The sequence below is a fragment of the Dermacentor andersoni genome, chromosome 7 (assembly GCF_023375885.2).
Source record: "Dermacentor andersoni chromosome 7, qqDerAnde1_hic_scaffold, whole genome shotgun sequence".
Lineage (NCBI taxonomy): Eukaryota > Metazoa > Arthropoda > Arachnida > Ixodida > Ixodidae > Dermacentor > Dermacentor andersoni.
Window position 1 is genome coordinate 94094436 of NC_092820.1, and position 19584 is coordinate 94114019.

The 19584-nt window shown below is 47.4% G+C and overlaps 1 protein-coding gene across 1 annotated transcript in view; it reads left to right on the forward strand.

Moving 5' to 3' along the window:
• Positions 1–19584, forward strand: part of LOC126534112 (uncharacterized) — a 59085-nt gene that overhangs the window by 34843 nt on the left and 4658 nt on the right. The window contains exons 5-6 of the mRNA XM_055072978.1: positions 1349–1580; positions 9655–9796. Of these exons, the coding sequence (XP_054928953.1) occupies positions 1349–1580; positions 9655–9796 (374 nt within the window). The remainder of the gene's footprint in view (positions 1–1348; positions 1581–9654; positions 9797–19584) is intronic.

Here is a 19584-nt window from a genome sequence, read left to right on the forward strand (position 1 = left end):
TACCGCGAAACCTGTATTTGACCTGAATACACTGATGGACTGCTCTCAAACTATGGATGTACGAGAACAGCAAGCAGCGGCACGACTTGACAAAGCAGGATGTGCTCCTTGCAGGTTGAAAACGGCTGCGCAGAAAAATGCAGCGCCAACTATATAGCTTGCCAATCTACTCTGCGGCACTTTTTGCCAGACCTGTGTGTCACAGTTGAGCCAGGACTTTATGATATCGACGAGGAATAGTCAAACTTTCGCAAAATCAAAACATACTCGAACGCATCGGTTAAATCGCCAATTTATTAGCGAACGTGTCTTATTTTGGCCTGCCTATGGCTTTTCAGTGAGAAAGTTGCGCAGGTCTCGTAGCTCGCGAGACTGGATCGTGCCTGTTCGCAGGAACCCGAAAGCTGCCTGTTCTACCTGCTGGTCGGGGCTCGCTATATATGACCTAGCTTCGTCGTGGAACATTCCTAAAACGCATGCTTACAGCCATCTACGATTATGGAGTGCTTTGCTTCGCCCCTGGTTGCATGTCACCATATAAGCACAGATATTTTAGGAATTCCACTTAACTGCCGCTTTTCTTCAGTCATTCGTAAAATCGGGAGTGATGGTCAACTTACCTTTGTAAGATTGAATTAATGGATACACTAAACGCATTCTAAGACATTTTGGGAGCTCGAATTTGCTCGTAAAGTAAAGAAAAAAGACCGCGAATCGAGGCTTTGAAAAACCAGGGTTCAACTCTATCGCTTCCTGATACAGAAAAATCGTGTCCAGGAAAAGAGGATGACCGCAGCTGCTAAAAGTGCAGAACGACCTATTTCTACATATATATATATATATATATATATATATATATATATATAATATAAAAATAGATCGACCTGCAAGCGTAAGCCACTCCACCCCTTAAGCGATCCGGCCACGGCTCGCGCTTTGGAAGTCCTTGCGGATTTGGCAGCACAAAACAGCGGGGTTTACGCACTAGCAGCATCTTCAAGGAGGTTTCTTAAGAGGAACTCAACCTTTCTATTCTTACGAATGGCACGCAACGAACTACTCGCGTAACGGGTGAGTTTCTACTGCGTTTGCTAGAGCAAAAATAAGTGCCACTGCAAGACGTGATAAACCTCTAGATAGTGTATAATACATTATTTTGAGCATACGGGTGGTTTCCTTGGAAGCTACGCTCAAAAGAAGTTCTTTGAAACAATGTAAGACGCGAGTGCAGGCGCCCAGTCGTCGTTCCATACCTGTCCTCTTGAGGCTTCTTGTAGGATTCTGGTAGACTTAGGTTTGTTTAAATTAGGCGAAAAGGCTTTCCGGGTGGCGGGCGGTGCTTACGCAGAGTGCTCGGACGCCATGGAGTACCTGAACAACCTGCTCAACTACACCAGGGACCCGTGCACCGACTTTTACGGCCACGTGTGCGGTTCGTGGCAGAGGAAAGGAGGCAGCTTCTACGGCGACGCAAAGCTGGACGCGCTCTTCAGGCTCAACGCGACGCTCCTTCAGGCGCGGCAGATCAAGCGCGCTGAGGAAATACGTCACGGCATGCACCTCCTGAGACCCATATACAGGCGAGCACTACTCTCCCGAGAAACGACGCGAAGCAGTCACTCATCAAACGCTGCACTTGGGAAGCCGTGAGACATGCGATTTTGCCTGCGCATCAGAAACGCGATCTTGCGCTTACGTCTGTCCTGTTGCACAAATTTCGCAGAAAGGTCGCACTTTATGGTCCGCGGCTGTTCAATATAACACTCGACACTGTTTATTGCCAGGTTCTGAAAAAAAAATGCTAGATCTCCCTTTGTATAGGCGGCTATCCATACCTGGTACCCAATGCATGGCGGCTGTGACGTCATCGGGTTGCTTCCGTCGTGTGCTTTAAGGCAGAGCGTGTCTTTAGAGATTGCTTTCTATTTCTCGCTGCATGGAGAGGACGGTGTGGGCTTCACGAGAGGCGCAGAGGAAGGAAAAAGTCGCGCGTGAGCTTTGTGGCGTGTTAAGGTCTTGTGCTCCGCAATAATCGAGACAAGCTCAAGTTTCCGTGGCAGTGCAAAGTGCCGTTTTATCCCCCTAGCGACCAGATACGAAAGCTTGCGGTCGCGTCCGGCCCCTCACATCGGAGCACGTGCGCGCCCGTTCGCCCACGCACGCGTGCTGCTGGTGCGTGGCTTGTGTTTCCGCGATGGAAAGTGTGACCTCAATATCGCGCAAGCCTGGAAGGCAGTACTACTGCGTAGTGCAGCGCCACGACAGCCTTGAAAACACTTGAGACCAGCCCGCGAAACTGCATATTTCAGGGAAATTCGCAGAGGAGATAAACGCCGCACTGTGCGGGGTGAAATCGCGCATTTTTCTGTTCGCACGTTTTCTTCTGATGTACGTCCAGTAATATGTAAGTCGACTGGCCGTGACGTACAAGGCAACATATTCGGACACGTTCACTCAATGCGGCTCCTTTCCAGGAGGAAGAGCGCTGCAGGACCAACTGATGAGAAACATTGTCGCAGTTAATCGCGCTCTCTGGAAACGCAGTAGTTGCAATATGATGTTTTGGTAGCAATGAAAAGGGCAAATATCATGAGTATTTTTAGGAAATTATGCCTCATGGTTTGCGAGGCCTGTGAGGTGGCCGCGTGACAGAACGATATAGCTGTAACAGTTTGCACAAATGGAAATTGCGCACTGTTAAGTTCAGTTCATTGTTCAAAGTCCCCCGGAGCGGGTATTACATAATGGAGTGGATTTTACATAAGTTCCACATTATGTGAGCATCATTAGCTATTTGCAAAAGGGATCCGTCACACGCTGTTGGAATAAAGACAGGCAAGTGATGTCAACAATGCCAGCAGAAAGACCGTTCCAGTTCTAAAGAGCGATAACGGCTTATTATGATCGGAACGTCATCATCGCACCTGGCGCCGCCACCTGTAGTAGTTTACTTGCACCTTGCGCCGCCGTCAGCAACAGTTTGTGTCACCGCAGCGCTGTCGTTTACAGTGGTCAGATCAAGTTTCATTATAGTGATAACGACACCGGGCTATGTAGAGATGAGCAAGCAGCACTATCTTTACGTATGCTTTGACAACTCCCAGAGGAGTTTCTGCGTGAATATTTTTCAACGCGTACCGACGTTATGATCGCACAATAGAAACTTCTGTGATATAGTTTCCCTCCTCAAGTGAATATGCCTGGTGAGACATGTGAGTGTTGTGTACAAAGTCATTGAAATCGGGTGTACCATACATCCACCCATGTTACTCAGGCGGACTAGCGCAAAAGAATATTTTGCGCACAGATGCAAGTTCCAAGTAATATGAATGGCACTCAGCACCCCAGCAACCTTATTAGCGTGCTTGACATCAGAAAGAAACAAGCAAACAGTACTCGTTTTTCTATCGCACATTTCTAAGCACTGTGGCTTATTTTGCATTGAACTGGCATATACTTCAAGCTTGATGTTACAGAAGATGTTGCTCATGTGCGTAACATACTTGGCGTTTGTAATTACGCTTTACGTCCACATTTTATTTGACGCGCTAAATCTACAGGCCCAGCAGACGCTCGCCTTTCTTTGACCCCGTCGCGAAAAAGGTATTCTGCGTTGGACGCTTTCAGGAAAACAGCGCTGTAGTTTACGCACTGCCGTTTCGCAACCAGTGCTCTCGCTCCTCTTCAACATTCAGCGCCAGCGCCGCGAGCGATGGGAAAGCAAGGGCAGCACGACTGACTACCGCGTGCCACGACAGGAGCATGCGCGCTGCCGTAGAGACAAGACTGGTGGGCTAGTTGGTACTGCATAACTTGAGGCAAAGTGCAAAATAGCACGAAGGATAACAGAAGAAAACAAACACAGCGTTTCTAACAACCGAATTTTTGTTGCACATAGTTACCCCATATGTATACCATAGTATACAATGATTTTGGCGAAGAGAAATCTATGTTGCGAAGGTGGCTTTTTTTCTTCCTGTTACACTATGGTATATACGGGGTAACCATGTGCAACGAAAATTCGTGTGCTATTTGGCACTTTGCCTCAAGTTGCGTAAAAACAACACACTGTGGTGCGGCGACGCGACCGCAAGAAGAAGCTTTTTAAGAAGAAACGACACTAGCACAAGCGCTGTGTTGTGCTTTTTCTTCTGTCCTCGTCTTTTGCACTGTTTACGCACGTCGGTATAGAGCATCGGGCTGCTGCTGCATCGGCGGGCTGAAGTTCGAATCCCGCCGCCGGACGGGCTTCTTTTTCTTTTTCGTGCGAAAGCGTCAAATGGACAATATTTTGAGCAAGAAAGCCGGCGTCCGTCGTCTGTAGCAGAGAAACGGTTCCTAAATTGCCATTGGCTCCGACTCCACGGCACGAGCGCGCCTTACGGAGCAGAGCAGTTGGAAGGGAACACCTGCTCGGGCCGCGGTATTGCTTGAGGGGAGAGGGAATCGCCGCGACGCCACGTCACCGTCGCTTTCGCGCTAGGAAGCCTGTGTTACCTGGGCGTACCTTGTCCATGCAAATTCTCGGCGGCGTTCTAACTGCGCATCGGTAAGGCCAAATGAAAACGAATCAAGCGTCTCAACGCGCTCGCTAACCTACGAGCTCATAACTCGAAGGAACGCTCAGCGGCTTTCAGTTGGAAATTCATGCTTTCGCATTCACAACTCATAAAAAGTGCTTAGGTGTCCTCCGATTTTTTTTTTTTTTTCACAGTGAGGTTAAATTGATTCGGAGAGAACCCGACCTGCGACCTACAGACCGAACTCAGGCAAAGTTATGGAGCTTACCACGAGCTTACCATTATAGGCACTGTGTATAAAGCCGAATGTACCCAGGGCCTTACACAAACCCCGGAACACGAACAACTTGCCACCACAGCCACCAAAGTGCTCAACATTAGGGGTTCCAAAATGACATCTCTATTGCCGGTAAGGGCAGAACCGTACACCAAAAAAGATGGCTGAAACTATTAAGATTATACAATGGAATTGCAGATCCTTTAAGCAAAAGTGTGCAGCACTGCAGTTCCAACTCGCTAGCTTTGATCCCAAGGTAGATCTTGTAGCCTTACTGGGAACAGGCACGTAAGTCAAAATTACTGGGTATACCACATTCAATGAATTAACTGAAGCCGACAACAGACCTACGGCAGTTGCGATACAACGCAACCTTACGGCAAAGCAAATTGATCTGGATCAAAACAAAATTCCTTACACGTTTGTACAGCTACTGCCTAGAAAAAAGGAACAGAGATCTGTATTCATCTTTAACTTGCACAGCTCCCCGAAAGATAAAAGCAACAAAGTTATTGCCCTCCTGAAAAAAGCATGCAAAGCCGCAGAGAAGGAACAACTCGTTGTTGTAGGAGATTTTAACTCTCCGCACACAGTCTGGGGATACCAAAACTGCACTAGGAAAGGCAATGCGCTATATTCAGTGACAACTGAATTAGAACTTACACTCATCACTGACCCAGATAAGCCCACGCGTCTCGGCAACAGTGTAAGCAGAAATACCACACCCGACTTATGCTTCGTAAAAAATGCCAATGGGGCTGTTTGGGATAACACCGAAACTACTCTTGGGAGCGATCACTATCTCGTTGTTATCGCTATCCCTTCCAGAGGGCATAAAAGTAAAATGAAGCTAACTCCACATAATAAATGGGATGTATTCCGATACGTAAGAAACCGCAAACAGCTCACCGATATAGCAGACCTCAGTGCGTGGATGAATGAGCTTATCCAGGATGTGGACAATGCCACAACCATGACACCGATAGAAGAGGAAGGCCCCGTGACGGACTCAAAACTCCTAGGTCAATGGGAAAAACATGACGACCTTCAGCAGAGATGGCTAAAGAATAAGATCAACCGCACGCTGCGCTGCGCCAGGAACTCGCCGCCTTAGAGAAAGGGATTCAGGACTACTCTAGCGAGCCCAGCACTATGCAATGGAACCAATTATGCGACAGTATGAATGGCCAGTCGAGCAAAAAGAACCCGTAGACCCTGCTTAAGCACATGCTAGATCCACAACACTCTAAAAGTGCTGCTCATAAAAGGATTCAGAAAATCGTACACAGTTTCCCGGGAACAGACTCTGATCTCGTCGGCCTCTTGACCGGGCAATATCTTATTACAGAACGGAAGCCGGGTGCACATATAGAGTACAAAGGAAACGAAAACACAACGTTAGACGAAGACATCACCGACGCACATCTGCCTAACGCACAGCATCATCAGCCGGTAAATATAAGATCACCAACAAAATGCTCAAGAATCTAGATGACCTTACCATAACAATGATCACCAAGCTTTTTAATCAGCACTGGCAAAACGGTACCCTCCCGCAAGAGTGGACGCACGCTAGCGTGGTCTTCATTCCTAAACCATGCAAGTCACTCAGTCTAGAGAAGCTCAGGCCCATATCCCTTACCCCTTGTCTTGGTAAGGCTATGTAGCATGTGGTTCTCAATAGGCTGGTTGACTATGCCGAAACCAACCACCTCTTCCCAGAGACAATGATCAGCTTTCGACCCAAACTGTGCAACCAAGACATACTGTGGCCGGTACAGAATGATATCCTTAACCCAGCGCCTATACGCACAACTCGAACAGTGTTAGCATTAGACATACACAAAGCGTTTGATAATGTCTCACATCGAGCCATTCTAGAAAACGTATCCAACATGAGCGTAGGTAGGAGAACATCTACCTATACTACCACATTCCTCAAGGGGCGTACTGCCACCGTAGATATAGGTGATATTGAAAGCAAAACCATACCGCTCGGAACTAGAGGTACACCATAGGGAGCAGTAATTTGTCCTTGCCTCTTTAATACCACCATGAGTGGCTTATCACGACGGCTCAAAGAGATTCCTCATATCAGGCACGCCATCTACGCCGATGACGTAACGACCTGGACGCAAACTGGGTCGGATGGAGAAATTTCAGAATCACTGCAGGCAGCGGCTGACGCAGTGCAGAAACACGCTCGCAACAATGACCTCAGCTGTTCGCCGAAAATATCAGAACTGCTTATAGTCCGGTACGAAAATCCCGCAAACTCGGCAGCCAATATGTCCGCACACATTCAGGTGCAGGTAGCTGGACAGCCGGTCCCACCCGTTCCTAAAATCAGTGTTAGGATTGCGGATCCAGCAAAACACGCACAACCAAGAAGCCGCAACACGACTCCAAACTACAGCTGGGCAATTACGGAACCTTGTCAGGAGGGTCTCCAACCGACGGTACGGAATTAAGGAGAAGGATGCCTGCAGACTAATTCAGGCTTTTATCTTCTTTTTTTTTAGCCGAGTGGCGTATGTCTGCCCTTACTTGCATCTCAGGAAGAGGGACTTGGAACGGATTAACGGTATAATCCGAACGTTATTCAAGAGGCTCTTGGGCTACCAAAATGGACTAATACGAATTCACTCTTGGGTCTTGGGGTGCATAACAACGTTGAGGAAATCATAGAGGCCCACAAATGGGCTCAAACAGTTCGATTGTCCGGCACACACGCGGGACAACGGGTCCTGGACACCTTGGGGTATCGCCCAGCCTTAGACATCCCGCAACGACAGCGGATACCTAACACTATCCGGACCAAGATCATTATCCCCCCCGCTTCCGAAAACATGAGCACTGAAAACAGCGGTAGACGCAAAGCTCGGGCGGCGGTACTCTGACAATGCTACAAAAACCAACCCGCCATATACGTGGATGCTGCTCACACCAGTGATAGTCGACACACCATAGCCGTCCCTACTGGCGACGGACACACCATAAGCTGTGTGACGGTAAACACATCTTCCATTGTGGAGGCGGAAGAGGCCGCCATCGCCATGGGCACCTTCATCCCGGGCACCAAGATTATTATATCCGACTCGAAAACAGCGATCCGTAACTACACCTCGGGTTTCATCGCCCCTCGAGCATTCAGAATCATTACCAAAGAACTCAATCAATTGAAGTTGGTGTGGGTACCCGCTCATGCGGGCAACCCTGGCAATGAGGCCACCCACCCAGCCGCCCGAGCACCAAGTAACCGGGAGGTGGGCTTGCCCGACGGGGTTTACCGACATGTAGGTATCCACACCTTCAACGAAATGACTGTTTATTACCGCGAATAGAGGCGATATATCCATCCCCGCACGAGACACTCACAAGAATACAAGCCACTAACTTCAGGAGAGTACAGACTAGGTCTGTACTTAGTCCAAAAAGACTAGCTGCAATGACCGGTAGTGAATATCCACCAAACTGCAAACATTGTAACTGCCCCCTGACGGACCAAGATAACATCTTGCGGGGATGCCATAAGAACCCTCCCCCGAGAGAACTCTTTAGGCGAGCTCCTTCACACGAAGAGTGGGAGATGAAGACGAAAACTTCCTACCCGAAAGATCAGATACCGTTGGCGGAATGGGCTGATAGCGTCGCGGCGAAGCAGACGCCACGCTAGCCCACACCGCTGGGAAAGAAAACTCCAATCAACCTTGACAATAAAAGTTTTTTCTCTCTCTCTCTCTCTATGGAATGGTAGGCAACGAAAGCTTCGCTTGAAAACATAATTCGAACTTACCTTCGGCTGAGCTCCTCCTCATAAGCGGTGTCCAAAACTTGACGGCTATAAAGTCACAGCCGCTTCTGGTATCTGCAGTAAGGAAAATCATGGTGTTACAAACGGGCTTCCACTAGTCGCTAAATGCCGACGAATGCAAATAATTTTTTTCTTGACAAACCAAAACAGTTAAAGCGCCAAGTGTTATTGAAGAATCACGACGATAAAATACGATCCTGACCCTAAATTTTAATAAGTAACAGGAGCAGTAAGCGCCTAATTGTTCACAAAATAAGAAACGCCGGGTTATTGTATGTCCGCAATTTTCCCGCCGTGGCGACGATTCCGGGAAATGGAGCTTGGCTGTTGGCTTGGCGAATGGGCGTGTCCGCACGTGGGAACTGGAAATGACCTGCGAAAAGCGTCCTCAACCGTCAGAACTTATATATCGCTTCCGGCAGTTAACCATATTAAAATTAACATTTGCTAAGCGCGCTATTCAAGAGAGTTGAGGTAAACTACCAATTTTTATGGCGACGTTACTATACGTTGTCACGTAGCGGGGTCGCTTCTTTCTTTTGACAGTAATCATTTGCGCAAGGCAGATCTGTAAAGTATGTTGTGATGTGCAGTACAGTTCATGTCCAGTAATTGGTAATTACTCCGCACTTCGTATTGAGGCGCGGAATCCATATGCGCAGATCCAGAAAGACTCGCTTGAAAACTTGGGATTACAAATCTGCGCTGGTATTCGCGCCCAAAAAAAAGATATACACACTTGCACACCAAAGATTTCTGCCAGAGCCTGTGAAAACCAATCGGAATGAGGGACATATTTGCGAAGGAAGCTGGCCTATAGAAAATAGTACTTACGAACGAAAAGCTTTGTGAATTCGGCCCCTGTTTTGCTCTTGTGTGTATTTGACGATTGTGAAAATGGAATGACTCTACTCAAGCTGTGTTCCTAGCAAACATAAGTAACTGGCGGCATTACGGGGTTTTAATTATCTCTATCCTAAGTGAATTATCAAACATCCGTTCACTCTTCTAACTAACTGAACCCTTTCCTTACCCACTCGCAGCGCCTGCTACAAGTTCATGTCAGAGCCAGTGATACTGGAGGACGCGCTGAACGATGCGCTGAAGTACCTCGACATCGCGCAGCTGATGAAGGCAGCGCGGTTCTTCGATGTGGTGCGCTACCTCGTGCGACAATCTATGCAGGTGCGTATATCAGGCTGCTGGGTGCTGATCTCTTTTTTTTTTTAATATACCTTACAGGCTCGAAGAATGGGCATTCGGTAAGGGAAAAAAAATTTACACAGTATAAAGAGCAAACAATTATACAAAATTATACAAATATACAATGCTTTGTTAATAATAATAATACAACGAAGAGTCAAGCTTACACAAACTCTAGAATTGTAAAATAAGAAGAAAAAGCATACAAGAAGCTACAAGAAATGAATGTTTATGTCATGATGAAATTTTTCTTCGTTAGCTTCAGCTACCAGGATATGGGGGGTCGTTCCACAAGCGGATGACACGTGGAAGCGCAGATGAGTTAAAAGCGTCTGTTTTGGATGCGCGTGAAAGAAAGATGATTATGCAATCTTCGTGAGCTGAATGGAGAAACTTGCAATGCTATTGGTGATGGCCTCGCTCCATGAACGTACTTGTGAAACAGCAATATAAGTGCTACATCACGAGTCTTCCAAGAAGGAATTGATAGATTGCTTTTAATTTGCGGTATACTTTCGTTCCAGGTGTAATCTTGTGAAATGAATCGAGCGGCTCTATTCGGAACTGATTCTAGCATAGTAGTTAAATAAATGTAATGAGGGGACCATATTGAAGAAGCAAATTTAATTTTAGGGCGAACAAATGTAAAATAGGCTAATTTACGGACATTTGTCGGCGTCTTACGGAGGTTCCGGCCTAAATATCCCAAGGATCGGGAGGCACTTCCGCGGATGTTGTTGATATGTGTAGTCCAGGAAAGGTTCGTTGTCAGGATTACGCCTAGGTATTTGAAAGAAGTAACTACGGGCACAGGATTGTTATTAATATAGTATGAGAAGTCGGAAAGTAAATGTTTGCGAGTGAAAGACATTGCTTTACATTTAACTGGGTTAAGCGACATTAGCCAAGTACTACACCAACTGCTAATAAGGTCAAGATAACTTTGAATTTTTACGTGGTCATCAGTACTAGCAATTTCTCGGTAAATTATACAATCGTCAGCAAAGATCCGCACATGAGAAGAAATGTTATTCGGTAAGTCGTTAATATATATCAGGAAATGTAGTGGACCGAGGACACTGCCTTGTGGCACACCAGAGGAAACGTAAGAGAACGGGGAGGAAAAATTATTAACCACGGTGAACTGCTGCCGATTGGTAAGAAAGTTCGGAATCCAAGATAGCGTTAGTGAATCTAAGGGCAACAAAGACAGTTTAGAAATTAGTCGGGAGTGAGCTACGCGGTCAAAGGCTTTTGAAAAACCTAAAAACATGCAGTCAGTTTGCAGGTTTTTGTCCAGATTAAAATGTAATTCAGTCGTGAACTCAAATAGTTGCATGTCGCACGATAAACCTTTCCTAAATCCATGTTGGTTCGCGAAGAAAATGTTATTATTCTCTAAATGATTGTAAATATGGGAGGTGATTATATGCTCTAGCATCTTACAGCAGATGGAAGTGAAATGGGTCTCTAGTTTAGTGGTGAATTTCTATTGCCAGATTTAAAGATGGGAATGACCTTCGCGATTTTCCAGTCTTGGGGAAGCATTTCTGTCGATAGCGATTGCCGGAATATATGAGATAATATTTTATTCGAGACTGATATCGTGTTTTTTAGTATCTTTGAGTTTATTTCGTCAACGCCTGCTGGTGTGGATAATTTCAGATTATTTATAATGGATGGGATGCCGTCGACAGTAATGTCGATGGGCTGTAAAAAAGGGTAGTCAAGATCAGCTACCTCAGGCATGTTTTAATCGTCTTCTATGGTGTATACTGATGAAAAGAATGAATTGAACGCGTTTGGACAGTCATGGTCTGTAATGGGAATGTGGTCGTTATGATGCAAAATGATGTTGCTGTCCTGTCGCTCCGGACACACTGATTCCCGAAATTTCTTTGTGTTAGTTCTGAGCAGGGATGGCAAATCGTGCGAAAAGTACTTATCTCGGGCAACGCGTACTCTAGAGCAGTAGCTTTTTAAGAAGTCGCTGTATTTTTTCACAGATATTGGAGTGGACGCGCGTTTTGCGTCCGCTTACCATCGTTTCTTTTTATTTCTCAGTTTGTTAAGTGACTGTTGTAAACCACGGGTCGCGTTTATCATTTGTAATTTTAATTAACGGAACATCTTGACTAACCAGTGTTATTAGCTTGTTTTTGAACAAATCCCACTTATCTTGAACTGTTCGGTTACTGAAACAAGGAAGTAGTACACTGACAAGAAATGTTTCAAGTTCACCTTTAATAACACTGTAATTTCCTCTGTTATATGGTGCCTGCTTGAGACCACGTAAGTCCCGCATTTCTAAATGCATCTTAACTCGAAGCCCATACTTCACTTGATTGCAAATAACGCCTGTCGTGAACGCGCCGAAGAAAACACGAGCCTCTTGGGCACGCCCATGCCAGGTGTCACTTATACCAAGTCATGCATGGGCTTGAAGTTAAGTCGCATTTCAGAATACGTTGCACTTCCCTCCTCTAAGAGACAAAACGTGTCGAGTGAGTTCTTGAGCAACACTTTGCAATTTGGTTTAAATCATGCAACCGTGACCTAAAAGAGGTGCGACATAATCCTGCCGCATTTCTCTCGCATTTGCTGCTTAACCGCCCCTGAATTATTTTTCGGTGTTTTACCACAAGGCCCGGCACGGAAAGTTCCTGCCGCAGGCAAATAAAGAACGAAATGTTGTTTCCGCCAATTCTTTTTGTGTGGTAGCATGTATCCATATAGAAGCTGCACAGAGGGTCATATTCATGTAGTGTACGCTGACTAGTCCTTTCTACAACCTCCTCGAAAGCGGCTGCATGCAGCATTTGAATCGAGCTGCTGCCGCACTTTGAATTGACCACGGAGTGTTTCGTTTATATATAGGTGGTGTCCACGTCTAGCGCCCAGCGAACGCTTCCTTGGAGTAACATAAACAAATGTCGAAGCCAATGCTTTCGAGGGCTGCATGCGCCGGAAGGTAGTGTAGAGCCGGAAACATTTCATCGTCTTTTGAATGTACTCGATCCTCTTGAACCTCGGTGTTACTGGCTCTTCCAGACGAAAGGCTAGTTCGTTGCGATTGAAATTCTCGCTCAAGGGTGGCATTTCGGGGTTCGTTTTGCCTAATAACATACTTATATATGCGGTATGTGTTGTCCAAAACACATCTGAGGTGTACGTAGTACAGGGGAATGAAATGGGTATATTCTGGACGCTGTCGAATACAGCCGTATCGTGATCTCTAATTGGCCTCATGTGCTACTGGGCAGACTATGGGGCGGCCGTTTGTTATTTTTTCTCTTCCTTTTTTTCTGTCACGGTATAACTTTTACGCCTGAGTAAACCCCCAGTTCCACGAAGCGGCTTTGGATCCCTACGATGCCTTTCCATGAAACCCGCCAGGATGCTTTATCGCAAAACACCAACAAGTATCATATCCAATACTAATATATTATTACGCGAACGAAGATGAAACACTGAATACTATTTACAATGCATATTTACAAAAATAACTGCAGCCCTGGCCAGCTCAGCCGACAGCTCGAGACCCCGGAGCAGTTCGCCTTCTTTGTAGGGGCACCCATCCGGATGGTCCAAAAGAAGCACGCAATATGCACGTGGCATTATCCCCAGCGGCAGAAGCACTGTCCCGGTGCCTCTACATGTCAGTGTCAACCGCAGAGAAATAAGGTTTCAGGCGTGCGACATGCAAAACGTCAATGGAATGTGAAGTGAATGACGCACTGGCATTGACTTGGGCAATTTCATATCTAACTGGGGTCACGGCACGCAGCGCTTGGTATGGGCCTATGTACTGAGACAGTAGCTTTTCGGACAGCCCAACTTGACAGGTCGGAGACCACAGGAGTACCAGGGATCCAAGCAAAAAGTGCACGTCTCTGTGTCGTCGATCGTACAAGTACCTTTGGTTCTCTTGGGAGGTCAGGAGGCTAGCGTGGGCAATTTGGCGTGCTTGGGCTGCCCTGGTGATGGATTCAAGTGCACATTCGCTGGCCTCTGCTGCGGCGGATGGAAGGGATGCGTCCAGTGGCAATGTAAGTCCTCAGTCGAACAAGAGAAAGAACGGGAAATAACTGTCAGTGTCGTGGCGCGAATAATTATAGGCAAATGTGACATATATGGTGGCGCAAGGTCGCAATCGGACGACTGGACGAGGCGTATTTTGCAAGCATGTCTCTCGGGGTTCAATTCAGACGCTAAGTGAGACTACTAGTTTGTAGACGGTAAGACGTAGTCAGCTTACGCATGATTAAGCAGGACTGCAGGATGTCGGCGATGACTTTAGAAAGGAATGTCCGGCCATGGTCTGTGAGTGTGGAGATCCGTGTTGTAAAATGACACCGTGTAAAAGAAGATCAGGGACATCTGTAGCGCAGCTTGTTGGGAGCTCTCTGGCGATTGTGTAGCACGTGGCGTAATCTGTCGCCACAGTGACTCACTTGTTGCCAAACTTGGATAGAGGAATAGGGCCAAGTAAGTCTAAGCCAACGCGAAAGAACGGCTCCAATGGGACGTCGAGCAGTTCAAGACGCCAGGTAGGGAGAGTGCATGGTGCTTTTCGGCGCTGGCATTTCTCACACGCCGCGGCGTATTTCCTAACGGAGCGGGCGAGGCCTGGCCAAAAATAGCGTCGGCGAATCCGTTCGTAACTGCAGGAGGCACCGAGGTGACCGGTGCTTGGTAAGGCGTGAAGTTAATCGAAAACAGTGTACCGGAGGTGCTTAGGAATGACGAGGAGAAGGGCAGGACCGTCGGGATGAAAGTCATGGCGGTAATACACCATCCCGGAGGACAAACGAGTGAAGGGACGAATCGGAAGGCGAAGATTCCAAGCGATCAATGATCAGGCCCAAGATGGCATCACCGCGTTGCTCGTCGACGACATGGATCAGTTGAGAAACGGAGAAAACGCAAGTGTCGGTATCGGTGTCAGGGATGGCGGGTGGTTCATCGACTGGGGATAATGTGATAGTCTGCGTCTTGATGCAGGCGGCCCTACTTGTACACTACTGTATAGGAATATTCTTGTAGCCACACTGCTGAGCGACCAAGTTGGTTGGTAGGATCCTTGAGTGACGAAAGCGAGAAGAGCGCGTGATGGCCCCTGATTAGAGAGAAGTGCGTGAGGCACAAGTACGGGCGGAATTTGGAAACCGCCCAGACGAGAGCAAGGCATTCACGCTATGTAATCGAGTAGTTGCGATGCACTGCTGTAAGGCGCAACTTGCGTAGGCGATAACACTATCTTGTCCCCGTTGCTGTAAGGCTAAGACGGCTCCGATCCCGTGACCGCTGGCATCGGTTTGAACTTCTGTACAGCAGGACGGTTCATATTGGGTCAGTATAGATGGCGTGGTGGGAATGGTGGTGAGGTGGGCAAAAGTGGCAGGAGCCGGATCCCACGTAAACGGCACACACTTCTTCAGAAGATCAGTAAGTGGTTGGACAATCGCTGCGAAATATTTCACGAATCGTGGGAAGTAGGGACGTAATCCTACGAAACTTCGGACGTCTTTGACAGACGGAGGTAAAGGAAAACACTGACAGCAAGAATTTTCTCCGGTTCTGGCTGAATACCGGAAGCGTGGACGAGGTGGCCCAGCACTGTAATCTGCCGCCGACCGAAATGACACTTCCATGAATTCAGTTGAGCCCAGCCGTGCGGAATACTTATGAATAGCTGATAAGCGCTCAAGATGTGTCTCAAATGTAGGGGAAAATACGAAAACGTCGTCTAGGCAGCAAAGGCATGTTGACCATTTGAACCCTTGAATAGTCCATCATGTTGTTGCGGGAGAATAAAAGAAGAGGAAGAAAGAAGATCGCGAAACACTGGCTGCTGCGTGTTGTTGCTGGCCAGCCATCTTTAACTACACTGACTTCGCTTGTGTATATATCGTAAACACAATTTTTCTATACTCTCAACACCGCCGTAACATATTCCCCGACACAAAGTCGTTCCCCGACACAACGTGTTCCCCGACACAAAGTCGATTTAGTCACGCTGTTGCTAGAGGATGGCGGCGATGCTCCCGAGATGTTGCTTCCACAGTCGCAACGGGTTGGCAAAACTTTGCACTGCAGCTGGCCGTTCTTAACAGCGCCTCCATGGCCCGGAAAATCTCGACTGTCTAGCGCTGACAACCGCTGGGCAGGAAGAGAACAGCTGGTGGCCAGGGGGTGATGCCTTGGCTCGCAGCGACCACTTGTGTAATGTCACCGCCCCAAAACATCCAACAAGGACAGACAACTGCAAAATGAACCTCACAACACGGCTCTGCACTGAGATGACGTACATTGGCCCCCACTTTAGACCCGCTAGGCTTCAAAAAAAAATAAGTGCACAAACAAAAAAAAGGCTGCATTTCGCTATGCCAATTTCTGAAGCAATTTCATGCTGACAAATTCAGCAATCATGGAGGGAATCCTGTTAAATGAGAGGGGGTCTTCTTGGCTTAATAAAATTAACATTAGTAACCCTAAAATTTAGGTGGGACCCTCAAACGCAGAGTTCAAATTAGCCTGCTCAAACCATCCGCATTGCTATGCAACTTTCCCTTTTTATATCTAACGGAGAAGTTGTACTCTTGGAGAGTGAGGCTCCATCGGAGCAAGCGGCCATTTTTGTGTGACATTTGATTGAGCCACGTCAGAGTACAGTGGTCGGTCTCCAAGATGAACTTCGCTCCGTACAAGTAACACGACAACTTCTGGGCCGCCCAAACTAAACAAGCGCATTCCTTCTCTGAAGCGCTGTAGGCTTCCTCTCTTACATTTAGTTTACGGCTGGCATAGAGGATAGGATGCTCCTCGTTATCGTCGCCGACCTGACTAAGTACCACGCCCATGCCTCTGTCGCTTGCGTCGCATTTAACTATAAATTCCTTTGTGTAGTCTGGCGCGCGAAGCACAGGACGAGAAACCAATAGCGCTTTCAAACTTTGGAAAGCGTTCTCTTTGTCTTTATCCCAGTGTACGCTACTCGGTGCTCCCTTTCGGAGGGCGTCCGTTAATGGACTTGCCATTTGCGAGTAATTCGGAATGTACCGTTAATAGTACCCCAGAAGTCCCAAAAATGAACGAAGGTCTGTTTTCGTGCGCGGCTGAGAAAATCGTCCAATCGTAGCTATTTTCAGCTCGGCCGGCCGTCTCGTGCCTTGGCCGACAGCATGGCCCAGATAAGTAACCTGTGAACAACCAAATCTACACTTTTCCGCTTTCATCGTTAAGCCGGCTTCCCTCAACCGTGAGAACACCTGTTTGAGGTGCGATACGGGTTGTTGCCAGCTGTACGAAAAAATTGCTACATCATCCAGATATGGCAAGGCAAACTCCTGCAAGTCTTTTAGGACAATATCCATAACTTAGAGAAGCTAAACGGGGCGTTCTTCAGCCCGAAGCTGAGTGCGAGAGGGCGAAAAGTGCCTACAGGTGAGATGAAGGCGGCATAGCGGCTGGCACTTTCTGAAAGGCGAACTGGTCAGTTCTATAGTGGAAATGTTTTGAGCAGCGCTAACTCTTTCAATTCGTTCCTCAATGTTGGGTATCGGGTACAGCTGATCCCTAGTGATGGCATTTAACTTCCTGTAGTCAACACACGGACGAGGGTCCTTGTTGGGGGTTTCTACCAGTATTAGCGGTGACGTGTAGTCACTCTCAGCGGGCTCGATAACTCCCAACTCTAGCATGCGCTTTATCTCTGCCTCCATAATCTCTCTCTGTCTTGGAGACACCCTGTAAGGCTTTGATCTTACTGGTTCGGTTGATGTCAGCTCTATTTCATGCGTTATTAGTTCGGTTCTACCCGGCCGATCGCTGAACCTGTCGATATATTCCCCTAACACCCCTTTTAGCTCACCTAGCTGCTCGGGTCTTAGAGCGTGCGAGCTTACCGAGTGTTCTACTACTTCTCCTAGGCCGATTTCAGAGTTGGAGGTCGCCCTATACTCCTTAAACTTTGTACTAGTGCCATCCTGCTCTTTGATGGTATAGTTAACGACTCCACTCCGCTCTATTTACGGCTTCATCAAATTGCAGTGATATATCCTAACCTCCTTCCTGCGACCGGGCATTTTCAGAGCATAGTTAGTATCTGAAAGTTTGTGCAACACTTTAACGGACCCGTCCCAGTGAACTTCAAGCTTGTTCTTTGTTGAAGGTTTGAGGATCATTACCTGGGCTCCGGCGTTAAACGTACGAAGCCTCGCATTCTTGTCGTAATAGAATTTGGCGTTCTTTTGAGCTACTTCCATGTTCTTTTCGAGTAGTCTTGGGTTGCACTTAGCCGTTCCAGCAAATTTAGCACGTACTGAATCACTGTTGGACTCTCTCCTCTTTCTTCCCACATCTCTCTTAACATTCTCAGTGGAGAACGGAGTGTCCTCCCATACACTAGTTCTGCTGGCGAGGACCCTGTCGCTTCATGTGGAACAGTTCGCAAAGCGAACAAAGTGGCCGGCAGACAGTTCTCCCAGTCCTCCTTGTGCTCGTAACAGAGCGCACGCAAAACTCGCTTAAGCACCGAATGCCACCTCTCTACACTGTTTGACGGAGGGTGATAGACAGAACTGTGCGTTAACTTTACCCCGCACTTTTGCAAGAATGTGGAAGTCAGTGCGCTCGTGAATACTGACCCTTGTTCTGCCTCAATTTCGGCTGGAAACCCAACTCGTGCAAACACTGTCAAAAGCGCGTCTACTACTTCGGTGGAGCTGAGCTCTTTCAGAGGGATTGCTTCTGGAAACTTTGTAGCCGGACACAGCATGGTGAACAAGTACCTGTAGCCCGATATTGTTTTGGGGAGAGGCCCTACCGTGTCTATTACAAGTCATCTGAAAGGTTCTGTTATAAAGGGCACTACCTTCAGTGGAGCTTTCTATGTCTCACCTGGTTTACCAGAGCGCTGGCAAGCGTCGCATGATCTTACAAAGTTCTCTACGTCTTTGAAACAGCCAGGCCAGTAGTATTCCATAAGCGATCTTTCCTTTAATTTGTTTATGCCTAGGTGGCCGGACCACCCATTTCCATGACAGAGACTCAAGAGGTCCTCCCTATACTTAGTAGGTACGACTAACTGATCTAAAATCCTACCCTTTCGGTCTCTGTAGTGCCGATAGAACAATCCTCCTCTCTCATGTATCGTCACGTTGCGCCTAGCAATGCCTTCTTTGGCTGTGTGATGTAATTTAGCTAAGCTCTCATTATTCTTTTGCTCGGTTGCCAATGACTCTCTATCCACACGTAAGAGCTTATCAAAGTTCTTAGAGGCCAGTGATAATAACGACCCTGTCTCGCTTGTGAGTGCGTCAGCTTGCTCTTCCTGCAGGCTTGAACTTGGACACTCTAGTGATACGCTCTCAATGAGCTGGTCAGCTGGCAGGCTCTCCTCGAATGATTTTTCATCCCTCGAGCCTAGCTCGGATTCGGGTATGGAAGTTATCCCCTTTTCTGCTTCCGCTGGAGCAGCTTGTGCATCTTCAGCCGAAAGCGACGCGATATTACGGGCTTGGCCTCGCGTCAATGCCTGTACTATGCCCTCTCCCAGTTTAAGCCCTTTGTCACGCAGTAACTGATTCGAACGAGTCGAAAAGATGTAAGGGTACTGCAGTGACAAAAATTTGAAAACTGCAGCCTCAGTCTCTAGCTCCCCGAATGGTCCACTGATTTTGACTTTGGCCATGGGCAGACATACGCTGTGTTCTTCTACAACCTGTTTGATCCATGCTACTTCTCCGGTGAAGTCATCTACCGTCACG